This window comes from Carassius auratus, chromosome 34 (genome assembly GCF_003368295.1).
Source record: "Carassius auratus strain Wakin chromosome 34, ASM336829v1, whole genome shotgun sequence".
Classification (NCBI taxonomy): domain Eukaryota; kingdom Metazoa; phylum Chordata; class Actinopteri; order Cypriniformes; family Cyprinidae; genus Carassius; species Carassius auratus.
The window spans coordinates 9,930,325-9,955,401 of record NC_039276.1 but is presented as its reverse complement, the minus strand read 5'-3'; the positions used below and the strand labels follow the sequence as shown (position 1 = coordinate 9,955,401).

The 25,077-nt window shown below is 36.3% G+C and overlaps 1 protein-coding gene across 2 annotated transcripts in view; it reads left to right on the top strand.

The window, feature by feature from the left end:
• Window positions 1–223: 223 nt before the first annotated feature.
• The window catches only part of LOC113053131 (vang-like protein 1), a 26,735-nt gene continuing 1,881 nt past the window's right edge, over window positions 224–25,077 (top strand). Inside the window, exons 1-9 of one of the 2 annotated variants that reach the window (XM_026217894.1) lie at window positions 224–369; window positions 8,041–8,255; window positions 10,648–10,783; window positions 18,928–19,362; window positions 20,198–20,373; window positions 21,298–21,431; window positions 24,042–24,177; window positions 24,304–24,538; window positions 25,034–25,077. The exon at window positions 25,034–25,077 is cut by the window's right edge and continues 1,881 nt beyond it. In XM_026217894.1, the coding sequence (XP_026073679.1) occupies window positions 8,185–8,255; window positions 10,648–10,783; window positions 18,928–19,362; window positions 20,198–20,373; window positions 21,298–21,431; window positions 24,042–24,177; window positions 24,304–24,538; window positions 25,034–25,077 (1,367 nt within the window). In that variant the 5' untranslated portion in view covers window positions 224–369; window positions 8,041–8,184. Of the gene's footprint in view, window positions 370–1,662; window positions 1,917–8,040; window positions 8,256–10,647; window positions 10,784–18,927; window positions 19,363–20,197; window positions 20,374–21,297; window positions 21,432–24,041; window positions 24,178–24,303; window positions 24,539–25,033 lie in introns of those variants that run through there. The other variant, XM_026217895.1, reaches the window with a different exon arrangement.

Here is a 25,077-nt window from a genome sequence, read left to right as displayed (position 1 = left end):
CCTGTCTAATTCAGCAATGCTGAATGCTGAATCAGCATAGAGCAGTGATGACTGTGAGGTGATAAATAATAATTACAGTATATATATAAAGTTTACTGTTAAAAATATTCACGTTTGTTATTCATTTTTGTGGTAAACATTCCTGTACCAGTGCACGTCTAATTAGAGGCGATAACTCCCCCTAGCGCAGCACATTGTAATGAGTCTCAGTCGGTCACTCCTCCTCTGCCAGGGTGCATCGCCTTGTGTGCTCCGCCTGTAAAGGATACTATCATTACTGCCGTCAGAATGCTCGCAGTGCCTGATAATGTGTAAATCTGGGTATTGAGCATCGAGTCATTTTATCGGGGATGTTGGCGTACCCGCTGGGTAAGTTTCTTCTGTAGGCTACCTATTGTCTATTCTTTTGTGCTCACTGCATTGATCTAAATACAAGTAAACACATTTGGCACCAAGTCACTGGGATGCATGTTGTTAAAGTTCTCACGCCCAGTTTCCCAGTTGACAGATTTAAGCCCTTGCGCATAGTGTATTGATTATAGCCCTTATGCCAGTGTTAACAAGAAACCATTAGTGATGCTTTCTGACGAGACGTCAAAGATAACCCGTTATATTTAATGTGAAAATCAATAAGATTAAGACAAATTACACGTTTAGATACATTTTCTGAAATATTTCCTTTAATACTAATAAAAGAAAAAACAGCAACAGCAGATTTTCTTAATGTGCAATGGGATGACTCCTCACGATCATTATTCTCGGGTCTGGGGACATCGACTCGCCTTTAAAAATGCTGCTGATGAGTGGATCACGCGCGCACCACATAGAGGGTTTATTTATTTGATGATCGGGTGTATTAGAGGCAGTGATGCCCCTCTTTAAAGCACATGGTTGGCATTCCATTGGCTTGGGTGGTGTAACCATGCCTAGATTTCCGATTCGTTATAGAATCATTCTTTTGAGTCGGTTCGTTTGAATGATTCTGTGAAAGCAGTTCTCGAAGCAGCGGCGCAAATGATTTCACGGACAAAGAACATTTCATAAAGAGGAAACTAAATCTAGATTTGCAACTGGGGAAAATAGTGATATTATATATTAATATAATTAATCAATTAAATGACCATTGAAAAACATATTAGTTCGTAGTATATAGTTAATTTTATTAAATTTAAGCATGCAGTTTAATTCAATTCATTATGAATTGTAAATTAAATTGAAAGAAAAATGGCTATTAAAGTATGTATTTTTATAAAATATAATATTTTCAGATAAGTGCTAGCACCTTTCTCGTATTTTTTACTTCATTCTTTTTTATTTTATTTTATTATACGATCACACTTTTTCGAGTTTCTTATTATTTTAATATTTATGATATTTAATTTCAGAATGTTTTTATTTATTGAGCCTATTTATTTTCACATAAAACTGCTACCATTAAAGTTAGGCTACAATAATGGAAATAACAAAAAACAGCCTAATGTAGGCCTAGCCATGTAACTTGTTTGGAAAACGTAGAAATATTCAAAGCATTTAACCAAAAATTTATTTATCTACAAAAACCAAGTAAACATCCGAAGCGCTATGAGCTATAGAACGAATTGGTGAATCGTCTTTCAAAAGTACCATTGAGATGATACGTCCGAGCGAACCGATTCTTTAGAATGAACCGATCTTCCCAACGCAACGCTATCATTAACGCCCATGAGCTACATGCGATTTATGACCTCCTGCGGTTCCTGTTTTTTTCCTTACATGCTGCACTTTTGCTGAGGGGGTTGCTCTAGCATTATTGCAAAAAGAAACGGATATGTTCAATTTCAAAGCGAATGATTTTAGTTTTGAGTGCGTGGTCCGCATGGGAACAACGGATGGCTTGCAGGAATGACAGATCATTGTGCCTTTGATGCAGTAAGAGGGTAAACTGATGCATATGTTCAGCTTAATCCTGATTGACTAATTTTCTTTCTTTTGTTTATAAATAATCATGACAAAAAAGGGTTTATCTCTGACCGAAATCTTGATTATTATATATAAGGATATTTGGGGGTCAGCAGTCATGATTAATCGTTCTCCTCTTTTCCATACCATGCCTATACGCATGTGCTTATTCTAATGATTTCTGGCTGACTTTACCTTCTTTACTTCAACACTGACTTTCAGATGCCTGAAGATGCCTTTAAGCTATGTCTCTAAGATAAGATGTACTATGTAAAACTGACATCTAACAATCTAATATCAGATGTTTGTACACAGCAGATGCTTTCCAGATGAAGCAATCTTAAACAGACATCTTGCAGATGTATGTGTGCTGAAATTTTTTTTAAGGTTGGTGTTTAGTGCATAGAGCATCTTGTCAAAATTAAGGTGATGTGAATTAATTTTTATTGGGCATACGCTTACAGTTTTCTTAAGATGCAGGTGTCTTAACTTGATGTGAACTAAAAGATACCATGGGGAGACTGAATTGTAAGACCTAAAAAAGTATTTAAACTCGAGTTAGAATTGTGTTAGTAACATTTTATCAAATAGGTGTTTTTCCAGAATGTGCACTTCTGCTATGTTGTTTGCTGTGTGGTTTTGACTGATAAACAGTGGAAACCTCGGCAAGTGGAAGTGTTTCTCCTCTTGAAACGCTAGAAATAAGTAATGAGGCAGTCTTTCGTGTAAAGCAGATATTTTATGTCTTTTGCACATCAGAAAACAACAGAACAGAAAACGTCTTGCAAATGCTGGCTTTTAATCTGTCAGTACAACTCATGCATTTTATATCTGACAGCACATAAATTATGCATTGGCCTGTCTAAAAGTTTTACACTGTCATACGCTAAAACAACACTAAACTTTATCTGAAGAACACCGCAAAGGAACAAGGCTTCCCCATTGTTGTTTGGGTACCTGTAATTTATTTATAAACCGCCTTTCTATTGCTACACACGCATTCAACACACTCTTTGCATGTCTTGAGAATGGGATCATTTCTTATGTGTAATGTTTCATTGTTTTAAAAAAAAATCATTGCAAGGAAGAACACAGAAAGGCATGGTGCCTGAAAACACTGGGCTTGATAAGACGTTCAGAAACTCTCTCTTTCTCCCAAGCACACACACACACACACACAAACACACACACACACACACACACACACACACACACACACACACACACACACACACACACACACACACACTCCGTTTTAATTTCATAATATCTTATATACTGTCTATCACAGCATATGTTGACCTTTCAACACTTAGTGCCTTAGCATAATAACACTAGTATCCATTGCCTTCTAACAAAGGCTTCCTCAAGCAGCACCCAGGGAAGGGAGTGTTAACAATCCTTATAACAGTTAAACTGCTTGGAAAAAGTGCTGTAAAATGTGTTATTAGAGGTTATGTGTTGGCCCTAGCTGCTGCAATCACTATGCTAACCAAATAAACATGTGGTGTTTTTCATTGTGAGATGAAGAGCAATGGGGAATTTATTTTATTTTATATACTGTGTATCACTCTGAATGGCTGGTAGAAGCTTCAGAATGTTTTGCTGGCAGCAATCTGGACAATACACAAAACCTGTATATGTATTTGCATGGGCTTTTAAAGATCTAGAAGTGATAAGTGCAGTGTTTATATGATTGCATGTCAAGACAAACAATATAATCATCCAAATACTTGAAATACTTCAGGAGTGCCTTGTAGCTGAGGTTGCAAGTGTGAGAGCTGCATGTTTTACAAGTGCATGAATGAAACGCTTTTAAAAATGAAAGCCTGTCTAGTAAATGGGGAATACACATAAAAATAAATAAATAAATAAATAAATAAAAAACAGCAGCATTTGTGATTATACTTGTTTGTGGGTGTGTGTGTAGTGGTTTCTCAACATCTGTTTTCTTAGAGATGGACTGCACTCACAGCTGGAGAAAGAGAGAAAGTTCAGGATAGCATTCTGTATGGGGCTGGATTGTGATGGCTAAATAAAGAATATAGAATATACCAATGTTTCTGACACAATTATTTAATTTCCATCAGGCCTCAACACACAGATTAAAGAGAGCGAGGTTCTGTAATGCAGTTTTTCTGTTGCACTACTGTAACTTGCTGTCAGTCTCCTTTTCTCTGGCCATTTTGCCATAATATACATGCACACACACAAACATCCTGTTTACATATTTGTGATTCCAATAACTTTTTTGAAAATGCTGTAGTTGTCTTAAAGACGAGCCAGTGTGTGTTGAATACATGGCAAGTGGCAAAGTGGAAAATTGTCTTGTTATTTATTGATTTACTTTGGAGTTTTGCATTTTTACATGACAAATAAAAAGAATATCAGGAAATTTTTAGGAAAAGAGTGAAATGGCATGCATTGCAGGATAGAATAGAACCTGTGTCACCCACATGAGCACTATCTCCAGTTATTTAGATTTTTCTTACATTTAAAATGATCTTAGGAATAATATTAGTACATATGCAGTATTGGCTATTTAACATTTGACATGACTTAAAAATTACATGAAGACATAATTTTTTACATATTTTACAATTAGATATAGAGAGAGAATTAGTGTTTATATATCATATTTAACATATATAGCAATACAATACTGCTCCTTTCACTCTCGCTGTTCCCCCTGCTCTCATTCTTTCTGCTCTCTTTCTTGTATTCTTGTTTAGTAGGTGAAGAAATGTTATTGTTCTGCCTTTGATCATCCATGACTGCCTCTAGGGCAAATGTGAAAGTCTTGCATGTGCATGTGTGTTTCTGCATGAGTGTATAACATATGCATTACTCAGCTCTTTGAACATATGTTAGCGGCTTTGCTGAGCCTCTCTGTCAAATGATGTGTGTGTTCGTGTGTCTTAGCTCTGTAGGTGTAATGGCTGTGAAAATCTGAGTTTTGATGGTTAAATGCAAAAGCCTCCAGGGACTCTCCTGCTCCAGTTAGCACTACATTCTGACTATATGCTCTAATAGCAAATGTCCATCAGCTGACGTCAAAATATTCCTGTTTCCTGTTACTGACTTCCTTTCTACCTCAAAACACAAAAGGGCCATTTAAGAAAATGCGCTTGTTGCTCATTTCTAGGTAAATTACAGTTAATATGGAGCTTTTAAGTACACAAAAGTATTGCAAATGTGACTCATACTCTGTCTTCCAAGTCTTCTGAAACCAATGTGTGACAAAAAAGACTGAAATTCTAAGTCACTGGTTATTAAAGGAAGCTTCTACATTTATTGGAGCATTCACTTCAAACACAAAGTTGATTTGAAAAGAGACAAAAGTTGAGCAGTTCCAAGCATAAAATGCTTTTGAATGAAATGGTTTAGATAACTGTGCCCTTCTGTAATTATGAAAGTACTTAAGAAATAGAATGCAGTCTGTCTGAGACTGTAAGGCGAGACCCGGATCTAGAAGAACTTTACAATTTGAGATTGGACCCTGATTGAAGATATTTTGAAGAATTGAAAATAACAGATATTCCTCAATGTGCGGTCTATCTGTGTGCGTATTTCTGGTTAATACTGTTCTAAGATGTATAGGTGAACACTTAGGAATGATACAGTATCTAAAATAAAAAGTAATAAATGTTTATATATTCTTGAATATAAAAAAATAAGCCTGTGAAATAAGCTGAACATGTCTGCTGTTCTTTGTCCAATTCATTGTTTATCAGAACTCTGAAAACTGATTGAAGTCAACAGAGCAAGCCTGGTAAGATTAGAAAACTATTCACTCTGAATTAGGAATCTGTGTATTGCACGAATAGAATGAAATTTGTGAAGATTTTAGTTTCAATTGCCTCTAGACAGTTTATCTTGACAGATCACAAATCAAAGTCTTCAAAATCTTGCATTCCTGCTTCAACAAAAGAGATTTATTTGGCATATGCTGCCCTGTGATATATGCAACAGCCTCTAAATTGTCTGTAGAATACTAATGGATTGACACATAGTGCCAAAACCGAGATAAGTAGAGTGAAACATGTTTGATGTTATTAAACATTTGGCTGTAACTGCTTTCCTCTCCTTTATAATGGGGTATAATAACATAAAAAAATACTAAGCCCCCGGCCTCCCTAACATGATACACTTTCTGCGAGTGCATATGAGTGCATCGAGTAACTTTAGAGGAATTCTTTGTGTGTGTGTGTGTGTGTGTGTGTGTGTGTGTGTTTTCAGGGCATTATGAGGTAACCCCAGAGGAATGCTATGTGTTCTTGTCCAGGTCAGATTTCTCCCATTGATAAGAGTAATGAAGACTTGAAAGTGGTCAGTGCGATCTTGGCAAACCTACATACCACACATTGATCAAGAACATTGAGATATTTACCTGTATTCTTAGATAAACTAGCGATTAAGACAATTGTCCCATTCTAAAAAAAAAAATCACAAGTTCAAAAACACACACACACACAGTGTATGATGTTTAATATCATTCTCGTGGTTTCTAAAGAATGTTCCACATGCCTGCATAAGTTATACTGATGTTGATTGATCATAATTTTTTATAGGTTTCTATGATAAGTCTTAAAGAAAACAGACATTTACAGCTAGAGTGAATATTTGCAGGCACATGGAATAAGTGCAGTGAATTCTAGTTGGTCAAATTGTATTAAATCAATTTCTGTTCAGTGTAAGTTACAAAAATAAAGTTTCAAAAATCTGTCTTCCATTGTTTAGGCAAACAGGTATTTCATTTAATTTTCAGTTAAATAAAATTGAATCTGATTAATAGTTTGTCACAAATTAATGAATTAAATGAAGCCCCCAAAACATATATGAATGTTGCAGGGAGTGAGAAGCAGAAAGTAAATTGCAGAATTTAATTCCATCGTGGTTTAATGCGAGTGACTTATGATGGAATAAATTTGCCCATGCTGGGATCTAATTTTTAGATCTGTAAATCCTCTTATAGGTGTGTATTTGTGAGTGTGTTGGTGTGTTGGTTGCTTGCTTTGAGATGGCAGGTGGCACTAGAGCGTGAGTGCACTCCAAATTAGTAATTTATGAGCGGATAAATCAATGCACATGGTCTGCGCTGGAAGTCTCAGTATAAAGCCTTGATACTCACTGCTTGCTAGCCTCATGTGACTCTTTAATGACAGTGTGATGGTTCAAAGGCTTTTTTCTCCAAACTCTTTATGTTTTTGTCCAGGGCTTGTGAGTCACACCACTTTGATATGCCCCTACTCTGGGTGCTAAATAACCAACCAATCAGAATATCCCTTTGGTAATACAATGCAATCTGGCATGTCTTTTAGCAGCTAGAAGACCATAACTAGCTAGCAAGCTTAGACTAAATGTGTTTGAACGGTGTGGGAAAGTGCTTATGTCTGCTTTGCTGTGATATAATCTCACAATTTCAAAGATCAAATTTAAAGTGACACCACGAAACAGATCAGTCAGAATTCCCTGAATGTGGAAAACTGAGGACCAAAAAAGCTAAATAAAAGAAAGAAAGAAAGAAAGAAAGAAAGAAAGAAAGAAAGAAACTCGGCTAAGAGCAGCTAAGAAAAATAGCTTCCACAGCAGCTCAAGTGAGAGGGGTCTGTGGGCATAGTAATGAAAAGGAATAGCTGAATACTAATGAAATACAGTTGATATCCTAAGGATCATACCTTCCAGTCTTTAATAAATTATCATTAGCAGATATATTCCAACTAGGAAGGAGGAAGCAGAAGGCAAGCGAGCTACATTTACAGTATTAGACTGGCTTCTGGACTGGCTAAAGTTAAATGGTACGGAAACAGATGCACATTGATCTTGCCTGCAGAGGTGCTTTACAGTGCTTTAGGCATTGTTGCAGTCCGTGAACCCTTGATTGCCTTCAAGATACACATTTTTATCAGTTTTTGCTTGCCCTGGGAATTGAACACATTACTTTTTGAACTGCTAACATGAGATAGCCCTAACTTTTTTTTAAAGTCTGTGTTCGTGCTCTAAATTAAATGATGTAAATTATAAAACATAAAATAAAATAAAAAATTTGATGTATTAATGGTATGAGTTTGTTGAAAAATCTTTCTTTCTCTCTCTTTTTAGGTTAATGTTTGATAGCAGAAAGCCCCTAGAAACGATCCTGTCATCTTGCACAGCTTCATGTATGTCCTGATCATCTGCACTTTAACGGTCTCCACGTTCCTCCCACTGCTGCGTTAAACCAGTCACAGCACGGCTAGTATTACAATGGACACAGATTCCATCCACTCTGGTTATTCCCACCACTCCAGCAGGTCACGTGGGTCAAACAAGCAGAGGTAAAGGGCTGAACTGTCTATGCACATGCATGCACACACACCATACTCTCCTTCTCCCTCTAATGCATCTCTGTGTTCTATCTAATGTTCTATCATCTCCACATCTTACTGTCATTTTGTCTGTTCAGTACTAAGTCTCATTTTATCTATCATTTATATTTATGGAAAAAGCAAAAATGATCTATAAAAGATGTGCAAATGTTTTCACACACCATTCAATCAGTTTTTTTCTCTCTTTCTGCATATATCTATAAGTTGTAGCACACACTCATCTAGCCAGTTTCCCTTGGATCAGTGGGAAAGCTCAGCTATTTCTTTCTTCCAAATTATAAATGAAGCTGAACATTTACATCAACACACATGCTGTCTGGGTGGGGACGGACACCTCAATGTTTCACCAGAGGCTGTCATACTGCCTCTCCCATTCATCATCAACACCCAGTTTATATAACTACTAATTACAATCCCATGCTTGCTGCAGGGAATTTAGAATACTGAAATACACAGAGTTGAGTAGTTCCACACTGCTGGGCAAAGGCTTTGTTGTTTTATTCATTGATTGCATTTAAATCTCTTCGGAAATCCAGTGCCATGACCTTTAGCACTATTAAAAGCAAAGCAAATATATGTAGTATGAAGGGTCGCCGTGATTTTGCCATGTAAGATGATCCTGGATCAACATTACTGTCCAAAAATATAGACTTAACCCAGTCCCTACCCCTAAATCTAACCCTAAACATTAATTTATTCTTTAACTCAGTGGGTAATGATAGCTGATTAACAAGGGTGAAGAAGCACCTAACCCTGATTTTAAGCCTAAAATAGATATTTCCTGAAAAGTTATATTTCAAATCTGATTGGTTGATTGGTCTGTTGTTCCAGGATCGACAAGGATGTTGACCAAGGAACATGTTGTACTTGGTGAAATCACCCTCACCTAGTGAAGGCCATTTAAATATTTGTAGAAAATTAGAAAAGAAAGAAGAATTAGAGAAAGTGGTGTGGTGCCATTGGAGATCTGGTTGAGGTTTGAACCAACTTGAACCAACAGAGGGTCTGCAGCTATAATAAGTGAATGAAAGAATCTGTGCTAATATATATATATATATATAGAGAGAGAGAGAGAGAGAGAGAGAGAGAGAGAGAGAGTTATACTATATTATATTTTACTGGAAAACGTACGTATTTTCCCACCTCATATACCCCAATCTCCAGGGCTGTGCTTATTGTAGATGGTGGACAATCAGAGGTGAATCTTTTCCCCAAAATTCTTAGTTCAAAATTTGATTCTTATAATAGTTATGTTGTATTTTGGAGCAGCTGTTAGGTTTAGTCCATATGGCTCAGTTGTAGACATGTTCTAAAATTTAACAGGCCCAGGCTTTCCAGGATTAGAGTAAAGCATCAGGGGCTCAATGTCTGTGATGACTAGCTGTTGAAGAAAAGCGGGCATTTTAAAAACATAAGGGTGGTGTCAACTTGTCTCTAAACATAACAGTTAGAGGACCTTCTTCTAATCTTCATAATGCATTCTCTCTCATCATGCTCATCTAACATGATCAGAGTTACTTTAGAAAACTGAAGTTGAGAAGATTTCAGCTGGTGGGTTGCTGGTGGGTCTATCTAACTATCTATCTACACACACAGTAGTGTGCAAAAGTCTTTAGTCTTTCTATCCTTTGCTGTAGTGTGTCAGTAGGTCAGGAAATATCAGTTTACATTTTCAAACATTCCTATTGCCAATAATTGTAATAATTCAGTGAGATTTCTGTATGCACAAGGAGACTGACACCAGCCAGTGCTCCACACAAAGAACTTATCTCACCGTCGTCCAGTCCGTCTGGGAAACAGGAAACAGAAAAAACTCAGACAGGCTAATTCCAGAAGAACTATGGCAATGCTTTAAGAAACAATATCGTTTTCATGCTTCATTTTGAAAGCAGTATGTTATTAAACATAAACAGTTATTTGCTGATGTCAATAATTACTCAGAGTCAGATATCTATCTCTGATGCTAATGATAGATGTGTGTGCTGTATTTGTTTGTTTATCTATTTCTTTATTCTAAGGCTGACCAGATATTAGCTACGATGACTAAAAAGACTGAGCGAGAGAGAGAGAGAGAGAGAGAGAAAGAGAGAGAGAGAGAGCGCTGTGCCTGGATTAGGGTCGTCACAGCTCACTGCCTCTAACCCAGTTTGCACCAGATGCTCCAGCTAGAGCATGTGCGAGACAGTGCTAGAGGAAGCCAGCGTGTGTCAGTGAGAGGATGAGGAGGGAGAATGATGATGGTGGTTATCCTGTCATTAGTCTGAGTGTGTTTCCCCGCTCCCATCACCATGGCGACAGCGTTTCCCTCACATACGTCGCTGTGTGTTTCTCTCTCATGCAGTGAACGCAGCAGCAGGGATCGGCACAAGTCACACAGTCGAGACAGCAGCAGCCGCTCAGACAAAAATGTCACCATCAGTGCATCATCAGCTCAGCCGCATCAGCCGGATCAAAGCTCCGCCCCCACAGACGCCCAGGTGAGTCAGACATTGAATATATTTAATGGAATGAATGTGATTGTGAGCATTATCACTGTGACCTTGAAAGTAATAACTGTAATCAATAATATATAAAACAATATTTGATATAATACATTCTCTATTTTTATATAATAAATATTTTATTTAGTGCTGGGAAACGCTTAAACATTTTTTAATCATGAGTAATTGCATTATTGTCTGCGATTAATCACATTTAATCGCATTGTTATGCACAAAACTAATAATACATTCAAAAGTATTGTATTGTGCACTTTTTTCATTTAAAAGTAGGCCTACTGCTATATGAACAGAAGTGTAATGACATTTGGTTTGCAAACACTTTAAACAAATAAGGTGCTTTTTACAGCAGTTTTACATAGTAGCAGTAAAAAACATTTATTGTAGCCTAAATCTCAAACTTATAACATCAATGTAATTAAATTAAATATAAAACAAGCCATTTGTAACTTCCGGGACATTAAGGTTTTTATAGAAAAATATTATAGTTTGTTATAGAAAAACAAGTTATGCTCCGAGTCCAGAGCCTTGATCATAACATTACAACAGGCATCTTCCTATTAGAGACCTGCACGATCGCGGGACCCGTCGCAGCAGAGTGTGGCGCGGGACAACACTTGATGGGCGGGTAGAGTGTGTGCGGGATGCAGGAGAATAATTAGGTTGTGCTCACACTAGGAAATCTTAACTGTGCCGGAGCACATTTGACACCCAAAGCCTGGTTTGTTCGACAAGTGTAAGCGTTACATTTAGCAGTCCCTGGCTTGGTTGATAGAGGTGGTCAAGAGCGCGGTTCAGTTCTATATAGTTGAGTGAGCGTGAGTGCTAACTGAGCCAGAGTGCAGATCTTCTGATACGTGCTGCATGATTGCGTGAATATTTCTGAGGGGTAAAAGCAATAGATCTGTAAAGCAATATATTGTGAGAGGGACGTGTGTTACCCGTTCCATACAACTCAAAATAATAAACTACAAAGTTAACAAAATGATTTACTCCACTGTGCTGAATGAGAACGCTACACGTGCTACGTGGAAACTTCCTATTTACAACTTGTTTTCCAAAGTCATGATTAAGAGCTTGTTGCATTATTTTCTGTTAAAAATAACAGTTGAAAGTGACGTGACATACAGCAAAGTATGTGACCCAAAGTGGTGACCCATACTCAGAATTTGTGCTCTGCATTTAACCCATCCAAAGTGCACACACACACACAGCAGTGAACACACACAAACCATGAACACACTCCCGGAGCAGTGGGCAGCCATTTATGCTGCGGTGCCCGGGAGCAGTTGGGGGTTCTGTGCCTTGCTCAAGGGCACCTAAGTCATGGTATTGCCAGCCTGAGACTCAAACCCACATCCCTACAGTTAGTAGTCAAACTCTCTAAACACTAGGCCACGACTTCCCAGTGACAGTGGTTTGTGAATGCTGATGCTTAGCCTAAATAATTTGATCGGGAGCATCCTCTCCTGTGACCCATGATTTGTCTGTATGTGTATTCAGAGCGAGTGAGAAATGGACTTTCATAATAATAAAAAACTGCATTAATGCACAATAAAATATTTGTCGGCATTAGGTTAACGCGATAATAACTTGTTTCATTTTTAACTGTATTAAAATAGAAAACAGTTTTTTTTTATTTGTATAATCTTTTTCACAATATTTATGTTTTACTGTATTTTTGATCAGCCTTGGTGAACATAAGAGAATTAAAAACATTTGCAAAACCCACACATAGTTTTTAAAATGTCTTATAAATGTGATTTATTATTATTTATTATTCAATAATTTTCTAATCCTTATTTCACTCATTGTGCAGTTTGCAAGCTCACAAAAAAATAGTAACACATGCACATCAATTTATTCATACAGTGTATAGATGCACTAATACAAACTAGTTTTTTTTTTTATGTTGCATTGCACATATAGTTGTGCAAAATATATATGATGAGACTGTATGTGATGGGGCAGTCGCTTCATCCTGACCGCTGAGCTCCAGCTCGGCAAACACACAGGTCATAGTTAACAGAGTAAAGAGGATAACAGGGATTTCAGACAGCTACATGTTCCAGAAAATAGAAAAATGCATTATATTTATTGAATGCTATGTGCTGCTGGCAGACTCAGAGAATTATTTTTGTGAAAAGCTCAGTGTTCTAACAGATTAAAGCAATATTCAGAACTTTAGCTGAAAAAAAGAAGCAATCTAGAGTCATTTACAGCTCAACTAATGAGTTATTTGTGTATGTACAGTAGCTCTTTATCAAAATTACAAGCTTCACATTAGTGTTTTTTTAGCTCATGCTGTTTCACACCGCATGCGTAAACAGCAATAGCATGCTCACATTGTGCTTTCACACAGACTGTGAGCTGCAGCTTTATACAGAACATAAAATCATTTCTGCTTTACCCCAATGAGTATTAGGTGTGTGCAGTTCAGAATTATAACATATGTGATTGTAAGCAAGGTGGATAACATTAATATCCAAATAGTAATAAATAGTAATTAAATTACAATGGAACCCAAACTCTATAAACTTGTCATATCTAGATTCACTCGGATTTACTGATTTGCAGTGTTCAGGTGCCTGTCAATGTGTAAACTGAGGGAAGGCAGATAGATGTATTTGTGTCAAATGTCAAGTAGCTGACTCTGTTATTGTGTTTCTTTATAGAAGCTAACATTGTAAACCTAATATTGTAAAATGTATGGTGTTTTCGGTGTATTTTCTGCTACGGTTCAGCACAATTAGAGTTGCAAAAATAAGCTCTGTGATGAAAATCTGTGGTGAGCATGCAGTGTGAAACAGGCCTAAAATGTATATATGAGTTTTCCCATGATGTTGGTTACAATTGGTTATACAGTGGCATAGATGCATTTGATTTATATAAAGACACATATATACAGAAAACAGTCAAGTCACAGGGAAGGTGCAGTGACTGCTGGAATATTTATAAGAGAGACCATGAAAAAGGGAACGACAGACTTCAAGGGTAAAGTGTGTTTGTGAGTGTGTGTTTAAGGAGAGGGTTTTGTGGTATAGACAGATATGGAAAATAGGAGTGACATACATCTCAGTATGAAAGGACGCCACTTTGTACTTCCTACTGGGTCTCAGTTATTCTGACCTACTTGGCTCCCCCTCAGGGCCAAAAGGCATACAAAGTTTTTATAGGTCCTCATGTCTGTCTACATTAATTTGTGCAAGTATGTGTGTGTGTGTGTGTGTGTGTGTGTGTGTGTGTCTTTAAATACTATACATTTCTGCTTGAGAGGACTTTAAGACATGGGGGAATTCTGATTGATCAGACCTAGTTCTGGATTTTCAGTGCATTATATTTTATAGATCAATGCTGAATAAAATGATACTCATACACTAGATGACCAGATCTTTATATGCCAATAACAAAATGTCATAGTCATCAGACAGTTTTTATCTTCTTGTAGATCAACAGCAGATCTCTCATATATAAAGGAGCAAAAACACACATTCAGTCTGGGCCTCTGGATCGTTTTCTCCAGCAAGGAAACTTTAGATGTTAGTGAAAAGAATGACTTGAAATAGCAAGCATGTAAGTCATAACTTATTTGCTAAGAAAGGGTCTGTGTTTATGTTTCCTTGTTGTGCCCTTGTTTGAGTGTGTCTTTCCTGCTAGTGTATATTTTTTATTATTTATAAAAGATTTAGCTTTGGCTTTGTAATTTGATTAGCTGAAATTCAAAGGCTACATAGATATATCTATTGTTTCAACCATTGTTTTCATCTTTAAGCCTTTCCAGTATTTTGCAAGCATATGTTGATGTTGTCTGATAATGATGTTGCATGGATGAAGAATCTTTGTAGGTCAGGCTGGAAGTAAGCATCACCCTGGTTCCTTTAGGGAGAAATACAGGATTTATATATAAAAAAAAAGCTTTTGATGAACAAATGTTTATGAATCTTACAAGATAACACAATGAAACTGTAAAATGTGAATAGTAGATGAGATAGCTGTTTAGCATGATGTCGTTTTATGTCCCCAACAAGTAAAAGCTTTTAGAAAAATCACAGAGAGATTTTACTGAGATATTTTACATCACAGAAAAAATATGAAAATATCTTGAGCCTGTGTTAATCACAGACCTTATTTTGGGCACTCTGGCCTCTATCAGATCCTCGTCACCAATGTCTATTTTAGTCCCTCCTCCACTTCACCCCAGATTCACTCGCTCAAGAATGTTTGACTTTGATTCATCTCGCCTTTTATTTAAGTTAATAGGCCAGGGTCATAATGAGAAATAATCTTTTCAAAGCCAACTACTTTATTAAAAAGAAATGCCCTGGGTTCAATACAAGTATCTGATGCATGCTGTCAAGTATTACTGAACAGAATTTTACGTCATTGTGCTGTTAGTCATGTCTGTAATTCTGTAATAATGTCCTTATTTGTTATACTCATCTTGATTTGGAGTGTTAAGCCTGAGCAATGCGCCTATGAAGGTTTATTTTTGGGGAAAAAATTAGAGGAAAGGGATGGAGGGTGGAGAGGAGAGGGGTGCAGGAGTTTCTCACACTTGTTTACCACTCCCTCTCTTCCTGCTTTTCTTTCTGTGGTACAGTTCAGACTGTGGCTCTGTGAGAGGGAAATGAGCTGTACTCGAGTCCAGCAGAACGCTAACATACATGCAAACACCATTAGCTGCACTGTGTGCTTCTTTTGTCTCTCCCAGTGGGGGAAGCACATTCAGCAGCGTGGACTGTGGGCAAAATGAAACAGATCAGACCGCAGTGCTGCACAATAGTCTGCCCTCTGGTCACAAAGAATCAACTCTTATAAGAGTTATTCCATCAACAAAGGCCTCATAAAAAATAAAAAAAGACATATATATATATATATATATATATATATATATATATATATATATATATATATATATATATATATATATATACACACTGAAAAAATTTTTTCATTCAACCAATTAAAAAAATTTAGGGTAATGGTTCACATCTATATTTTATTACTTGTACCAATTAAAAATAAATAACTTGCTCTAAACAATATTTTCTCTGTCTATGAAAACTATTTAGTAAAACCTGATAGAAAGTATATTTTTCTTGTTGATGAAAGTAAATTAATTTAAATTCTATTTTTGATCTAAACAAAAAGATATAGATTTAATTAAAACAAACTTTCTCATTTAAGAAATATTAGAATAATTTAGTTTTCTCAATCAAATATATAAAGATTCAATTAAACAATTGTTTTAAATTTAAGAAATATGTATTAGAAATATTTAACTTTATCCAATCCAACAGATATAGATTTAATTTATCTTAATAGAATAGTTAATAGAAATTTAGTTTTATACAAATAAAAACATTAATTTAATAAAACATGATTCCCATTAAGAAACATCATTAATAGCATCTGATACAAATCTAATCCAAAAAGACATCAATAATTTTCAATACATCATTTTATTAACATTTTACATATCCGTAACTTGCTACTAAAGTGTCAGATTTTTAACATTCTTCTGAGTTTGACATTTTCAGATTTTTTTAAACATTTTTTAACATTTAGTAGCTGGCAAACATTGATATTTTCTTAAATCTGTGGAATTCGACAAGCATTGAATTAGGATTTTTTTTTTTTTTTTCATCAGAAATCTTTTTTTTTTTATGATGCAACAAATAATATCCACCGGCCAAAAAAAAAAAAAAAGTTTGAAACAGAACGCAAGTATGGAGTTGTTGCGTACACCGTCATAATACAATGTAAACTTAAATAAATTGGCAGCATTTAGAACAGCTGATTGCCAAGGCTTGACAGATTATACTACTAAAAATACTGAACCAACTGCCGAACCATAGCCAGCTACTCAAACACAAAATGAATTGCAGGGTAAACATTTGCAGGGATGTGTGGGAACCCTGAATTAAGATCAGGTGGCTGGTCGTCGCTTTTTTTGTTTAATACGCATGCGCAGGCATGCTCGAAATTGTACATTCATCCAAACAAATATTTTTCCGTTGAGCACTTAATGAAAAATATTTATATTCAACAATGTTTTGAACGAAAAAAATATTATTTGAAAAATGAAACAAATAATTGTAAACTAAATTGAAAGACAAATTATTAATTAGATGAGGTACTGCTTGAAAACTTTTTTTCAGTGTATATATATAGATAGATAGATAGATAGATAGATATATATATAGATAAATATATATAGATATATATAGATATATATATTTTTTTTATAAAATACATATTTCAAAATACTCTTTTGAAAAGGTGGTCATTCACACAATACCTTCTTTTAAAATCTCACTTTATAAATGTTGTGTCAAGTTTCTTTGGAACAAGTCTTTTTTGCAAATATCTGTGTTTATGTTTGATCCAGATCAGTTATCTTTCAGATTTAGCTCATAAAACAAAGTCATTTTGAGCCTTGCACCTAGTCATTTGTTTAAAAAAAAATGCTTAAACTGGTTTCTTTTCATTGAAAAGATGTCACTCAAAGTACATCACTACTGATCATTTCAGTGTGATCTAACAGTTTGCACAGTTCAACCTGGCTTATTGCATTAACTTTTGTAATAAGGGGCTGTTATTGAAGGATGCAGCCTGCTAGTAGACATTCTTATTAAGGTGATTATTTTATTTCACCTGTGGAGAGACAGTCATTTCAAAGGTTTAAGTCTCAAAAGTATGGTAGCAAAGGTGGTTACATTTAAGGGGTCAAAGAGGAGGTGGAGAGTAAAGCAAAGAGTATGGTCAAATAAACTGAACAATTATTTGCTAATCAGTTCTAAGATCTGACCTTTTTAACTGTAGTATAAGGTGAGTCTTTTGAGGACTGCAATAATTTTCTTTCATTGTAAATGCATGTATGAGTAACTGTGTTAGACTTCAGTGCTAAAAAATGTATGTGTAAATGTGTTTATTACATATATAATGATTACTGCAGTATTTTACAGTAGTAGTTGCCTCTGGTGCAAGCAAAACAAATTTAGAGATTGATCGTTTAACTTCATCTGACATGCTCCATTTAAAAAAGAGAAAACAAAAGTTCATGTTCATCCGTGTTTGTGTTTCCACCAACTTTTAAAACGCACTTTGCTTCTTTAACCTTTTCCATCTGCCATTTCCTCATTTCTGATGACGACCCCCAAAGTTATTTTTGCACAAGTGTTGGCACTCTAAACTGTGTAACAAAAAGGGAAATTCTTTTCTTTTTCTATTTTGTTCTGAGCTGAAACCATCAGATGTGTATTCACTTTTAGATTTGATTCTTCTCAATAATCCCTCCCTTTCATCACATACAGCATGTGCATATCCCATATTGTATTTGTTATTTGTCTTATTCTTTATTTCCTTGGCCCAGAAGCTGTGCATCATGGTTTTTTTTTAATCTAACAATACCAGGTTATGCAAGGCCTGCTGTATTGCAAAGTTGTTACTAAACCCATTGAACTGAGCTTAGTAAATATAGCCAATGGTTGGCCCAGTAATTGCTGCATGCAGCTGTATTTTATGTCTGTTATTATTATGGTAATATTATTGCTGTCATTTACATGAATTGAAAACTTTCTCAATTCTGATTAAATTCACTAAACTACATTACCATACAAAATACAGCTTCTATTCATACAAATAGATGCATAAATATGCAAACAAGTCCATAAATAAATATATAAATATTTGCGGATAAATAACCATCCTTAGTGCAGAATCATCTGTAATGGAATTCTAATTTGCACTGCATTTCACATTCACTCAGACATCCTGCTGTTAGAAACTTCTCATTTGTTGTTAGTCTGTCTCTCAGTTCTCAGGTTCATTTATATGCAGATGTATGTGAGTTTTGGGTATTTGTCATTAATATATTCTGATGAGGGAGACCTGGGTATTTCCGTACTGTCTGTCTGAATTAGCTGTGAAGCAGATTTGTCATCTCACCATCAAGGATGGAAAACAGGGCAAATCAGAAGCTGTAAATGTCTCTTTTTCTGTAATATCGATCCTGAGTGCTGGGCTTGGGAGTTGGTCCTCTGAGATAGCGGGGCTTTTAGGAGTATGTTGAATTTTTTATGTGTATGATATATCGCTGATCCCCTCCCTCCTCTTGACAGGACGACAACTGGGGCGAAACCACCACAGCGGTCACTGGAACATCAGACCACAGCTTGTCTCAGGAGGATTTGGCTGGCTTCGGGAAGGAGACGGAGGGTCCAGTAGAGAAACTGAAATGTGTACGCTTCCTTCCTTTGGCCCTTTCCCTCCTCCTGGGCCTGCTGGTTCTGATCACCCCTCTGTCCTTCCTGGTGCTGCCCAAGCTGATGTGGCATGAGCGCCTGAAGGCTTGTGATACTGCCTGTGAAGGCCTGTTTCTCTCGCTGGCTTTCAAGCTCCTCATTCTGCTGCTGGCTGGCTGGGCGCTGTTTGTGCGACCTGCACGAGCCTCCCTGCCCCGGATAGCAGTGTTCCGCGCCCTGCTGGGGTTGCTCACTCTCCTCCTGCTGCTCTCCTATTGGCTGTTCTTTGGAGTGCGCATCTTGGATTCACAGGTAGAGGCAAATATATGGACCATGAAGAATCGAGAGAAACATGTTGAGATTTGTGGAAATGTGATTGAATTGTGAAATTCATTTTTTTTATATAAAATGAATAGTTTCAGCTGTTGATGAGCCACGTTCAAAGTCATATTAAAATGTGTACACCTATGAAGGTGGATCATTATTTTTGCAATTTTATTTGGTGACGCTATTGGCACTGAAATTACAAACTTCACTAATAGAGTAACCAATAATTAGGCTAAGGAATTTAATAATGTTAGGATCGATAGGATTTAAAAAAAATGTTTTTGAAAGCAATCTTATGCTCTCCTAGGCTGCATTTATTTGATCAAAAACAGCAAAATTTTGAAAACCTATTACAGTTTAAAGTAACTTCTATTTTAATCCATTTTAAACTTATTTATTCCTGTGAAGTAAAGCTGGGTTTTCAGCAGTCATTACTCCAGTTTTCAGTGTCATATAATCCTTCAGAAATCATTCTAATGTGCTGATTTGGTCATCAGTAAAGATGGATTATTATCAATCTTGAAAATCATGATAATTTTTTTTTTAGGATCCTTTGATGAACAGAAAGTTCAGATGAACAGCTTTAATTTCCAATATAAATCTTTTGTAACATAAATCTCTTTCATGCCAATTAATCAATGTTTTTGATTAATTTAAAGCTTCCTTGTTGAAAAGTGTTAATTTGAAACATTATTAAATTATTTTATAACACTGAAAATAAAGATAAAACAGGATGCCTTTTCTTTATAGAACATAACTGAATTTAGTACAGGTCATTTTGCCCCCCCTGGCTTATTGCTTGACTATTTGTGCTTGACAGGACGATAACTACCAAGGCATAGTGCAGTTTGCAGTATCACTGGTGGATGCTCTGCTGTTCACCCATTACCTGGCAGTAGTTCTGCTGGAGATCCGGCATCTGCAGCCCTGCTTTTCTCTCTGTGTCGTGCGCTCCACCGATGGAGAGACTAACCACTACAACCTGGGACAGCTCAGGTGCCAGCTGATTACAGTGACTATACCTTTATTAAAACAAATACTGTTCAATATGCTGTCTTTTAAATGTTCTTGGTTACTAATAGGAAATAGAAAAAGGAAGTCATTAGTCACACTTCAAAATAAAGGTTCCAACTAATACTAAAAAGTTCTACAGAAGCAAAATTTTTTACATTGGAAAATAATCTTTATGGTCTAGTTTTGTAGAAAACCATTTTTTTATTGATGTGCTCAAGAATCTAGAAAGCAGTGAGCTCATCCGAGGAAGCAAATAAATAAGAATAGACAGTGAAACTGATTAGAAGTGAAGATTGCTCATTGAAAGGATAATTGAAGATTTTTATACATCATTTTATTGTTTTTATACATCAAATCTGCAAACCAACTTTATATATTAACATGGAAATATTTTTTTCAGAACATTAAATATCTCGTCTCTGTAATTGCATTGATTATATGGCTGAGCTGCTTTCTTGCTGAGATATTATATGTGGTTGTCTATTTACACAAAACTGTGTGTGTGTGTGTACTGTTTAATGCATTAATAATGAGTTGAGGCTGGGCCAAGGGGAAAAGGACCATTATTCCCTCCGTTCCAGACACTCCCTACTTTCCCTTGCGTTGCTTCCCCTCTCCCTTCCTCTTTCCTGCCCATCGCTTTCCTTTGTTCTAGCTCTCATTGTTTCATTGGCTGAACATTTTTGATCCAGTGCTGCCGCAGTGTCAAGTGACAGCATGCACACACACACAAATCAGAATGAAATCTATTATTATCTGACTCTGTTTAATCAAATACATGATAGGATTATCTGTTCCTGTGTTTAAATAGACACCCAAACCCATTTTACAAGTTGTTGATGTTGTTGTTTTTAAAATGCTGATCATTCTCTCTTGCTCTCTCTGTGTGTGTGTGTGTGTGTGTAGCATTCAGCGGGCAGCCCTGGTAATTCTTGAGCACTATTACAAGGATTTCTCAGTTCACAACCCTGCCCTACTGACGGCTGCAAAGTCCAGGGCAGCTAAACATCTGGCTGGGCTAAAAGTCTATAATGTAGATGGTGAGTTTAATCTGTGTAAAATCACTGTCAATTTCCTGATCTGACTCTTATTGTTCCAAAGAAATTCTGAAATTCTACTTTGGAATGCCTATAAGAAAGGCATCAAACCTGAGATGTCTTTAATATTTCAAATGTTTCTCCTAGACAGCAATGAGAGCTGCTCCACTGATTATTGTCCTGAGAAAAAGTAATGCAACATTAGTTCTAGAGTATCAGAAAAGATCAGTGTCAAAAACTGCCAATCAAATGTCAGATTTCAACATGAACCTTTCTCAGCACAAGATAATCTGAAAAATGCTATCCACATGAAATGTTAACCCTTATAATCTGTAAACCTCGGTACAACTTGACATGAGGCTTTAATGCATTTCATTTAAAATGTCATTTTAAAGCATGCATTTAATAATAATACATTTATTGTTGGGTTGACTCACTGCTGTTAAAGGAATACCAAAATTCACACAAAAATTTAACTTCAGAGCATCTAAGATGAATTTGTTTCTTCATCGGAAGTTCGGAATAGATTTGGAGAAATTTTGCATTACACCACTTGATCACCAATGGATCTTTTGCAGTGAATGGGTGCCATCAGAATGTCAGCTGATAAAAACATCACAATATTCTACAGGTAATGCCCATGACTTCAGTCCATCAGTTAACGTCTTGTGGAATGAACAAGCTTTGGTAATATTTCCTCCAGTAAAAACTCCATACACTGTTGTCCTCTCACAAAATCAATTGACATATTTATTTAGAACTGTTATAGACCGTTTTCATTTGTTAACAGTGCTTCTTCATCTGTGCATATTTCTCTCCTGGTTTAGACAATGTGACTTTTTTTTTTTTTTTTTTTACTGGAGAAAGCGATATTGTGTATAGAAGTGTTGTATTTTAGCCAGAAGGAATAGTTTGAAGTTAAAAACATCTTGATGATAGATTTGATTATTTCAAACATGCAGCTTTTTGCTTCAAAAGATGTTGATTGATCAGCTGGAGTCATGGATTATTGTGATGGATTTTATCAGTAGTAATCAGTAGACTCTGATTCTGACGGCACCCATTCATTGCAGTGGATCCACATTTCTCCAAATCTGTTTTGGTAAAGAAACCTTGACAAGCAAGCTTGTCAATCAGTCACCACCAAAATCTAATGAATCTTCTGTAACATTTCTTTCTGCAGAGTTTAAAGCCAAACTGAAAAGCTATCTTTTGGATTGTAAGTTCAGACTATGTAATACATTCAGAAATCCTTTCACTGAGACACTGAATTGTAGGGTGCTCCACATGTCTTGGATATTTGCTTGTGCATGCAGTCATTGTACACTGTGCACAAGGTCACAGACTTGTCAAAAAATAATTGCATCAAGAAATCCTTCTCGTGTCTTGACTGCCCTGAAGAAGACTAATTTCTGCACTATTATTTTAAATTTACTTAAATTACTTATTATATTTAAAAATATTTCCAAACAAGTCTATAATTCTTGCTCACCCCAGATCTCAAAACACCCAGTCTCTCTCCCTCTCTCTCTTTGATTGACATTTATGATGTACTATTAGCACAATAAATATACGTACACCATGATGCAGAGGTGCTTTCTTGGGATCATTATTACCCCCTTAAGAACTCAAACCTTCCTTTGTGCCTGTGGCTATCGAACCAGGCCAGGAATGTGTGTGTATGAGTGTGAGTGTGCAAGTATATGAAAATCAGCAGTGTGTAGCTCTTAATGCTTTGCATGGATTGTCAGAGTATTAATAATGCATTACTGGGAAGTAATCCCCAACACACACACACACCAACCCTCACCCCCCCCCCCCACCAAAAAAAAAATGCAACATTTCTTTTTCCAGATTTCAAAGAATTCTGAAATAGTCCTCAACTACATGTTTTTGTCTGTGTGTAAAATTAGTTTATTATCTCGTTCCTCTTGATTCTCCTTTTTATTTTTATGTGTATGTAATTTTTTGTCTTTGTTATGTTATTCACAAATTACAACTGAGGAAAGGGTGGCCTCAAGATTTGTCACTATTTAAGTGATTTTGGAGGTGATTCAGTGAGCTACAGGAGAGATCTCAGACCTGACCTGCTAGCAAGGAGAGTCACGCTGCCCTTGTCATGCATTATTAATTATATCTCTGATCTGAATATGGATAAATATGCATAAATTATTCTGTTCACCACATTATGCACACAGAGCTAATATGCATTATGTTTGATCATCATAACCTGATTCCACGTAAAGATGTGATTGGCTGCCAGTGATCTTTTTGCAGCAGATAAACCGTACTGTTTAAAAGTTTGGGGTTTGTTACGATTTTTATAATGTTATTGAAAGAAATCTGCTTACCAAGGCTGCATTTATTGGATTTAAACAAAGTAATATTTTTAAATATTATTACAATTTAAAATAACAGCTTTTCATTTTAATATATTTTAAAACTGTAATTTATTCCTGTGATGGCAAAGCTGAATTTTCGACAACCATTACTCCAGTCTTCAGTGTCACATGATCTTTCAGAAATTGATTTTTTTGTAGGTTGTTTTTTTTTTTTCTTCATTTATTGAATTACATCTGTTTTGTCCCATAATACTAATCTTTATCTTTCCAGGTGCTGGTAGTGATGCTGCAACCGCTCAATCTCGGGCTAAAATAGCAGCTGCTGCCCGACAGAGAGACACCAGCCACAATGAGCTGTACTACGAGGAAGCAGAGCATGACAGAAGAGTCCGGAAGCGCAAAGCACGGTAAGAGGGACAGAGTTTGTGGGAAAAACAAGTATGTGATACAGAGCATGCAATTCAATAAAATAATAAAGTTGTGGCTTCAATGAAAACTTCTGCTGCTTAATATGCAACATTTCCCCATCCTAGGCTGGTCGTGGCAGTAGAGGAGGCATTCACGCATGTTAGACGGCTGCAGGAGGAGGAGAAAAAGAAGCCGCCAGGAGATGAGATGGATCCACGTGAGGCTGCGCAGGCCATCTTCCCCTCCATGGCTCGAGCACTGCAGAAATACCTGCGCACCACCCGTCAGCAGCACTGCCACAGCATGGACAGCATTCAGGCCCACCTGGCATTCTGCATTACAAACAACATGACCCCAAAGGTGAGACAAACACGGACACAACATAATGTGCAAACTGCATTTGCTTTTAGGATTTGCAATTCTCCCAAAGGCAGGAATGTAGTTAGTTATTTAGCTTGAGTCAGTTCAATGTTGATTTAATTCAGTTCAATGAGTGTTGATTTTGTAAGATGTAACTCAGCTGTAAAGAAGCTCTAAAGAAGACAAGTGTCTTTTCAGTTGCCAAAACCAGCCAAAAGATGGCAGTGGCAAGGAAGCCAAACTCCATCAGGTGACAGAAATAAAGGAGAAACTAGGCTCAGTTTTCTTCTAACCTAAGCAAACGAACGCATATTTATTTAAAACTTTCTTTACTGTTATTGTATGAAAATTCATATCGTGTTATTTTTGGTCTTAAAAAAAAAACTAAAAAAAACACAGTCCCAGATATTACACACAACTTCTAATCAAATCAGATCACTGTAGAATACTATCAGACATGAGTGAACAGATATGGGTGATGTTGTTCCCTGCTAGGCATTTCTGGAGAGCTATCTGATGACAGGACCCACAATGCAGTA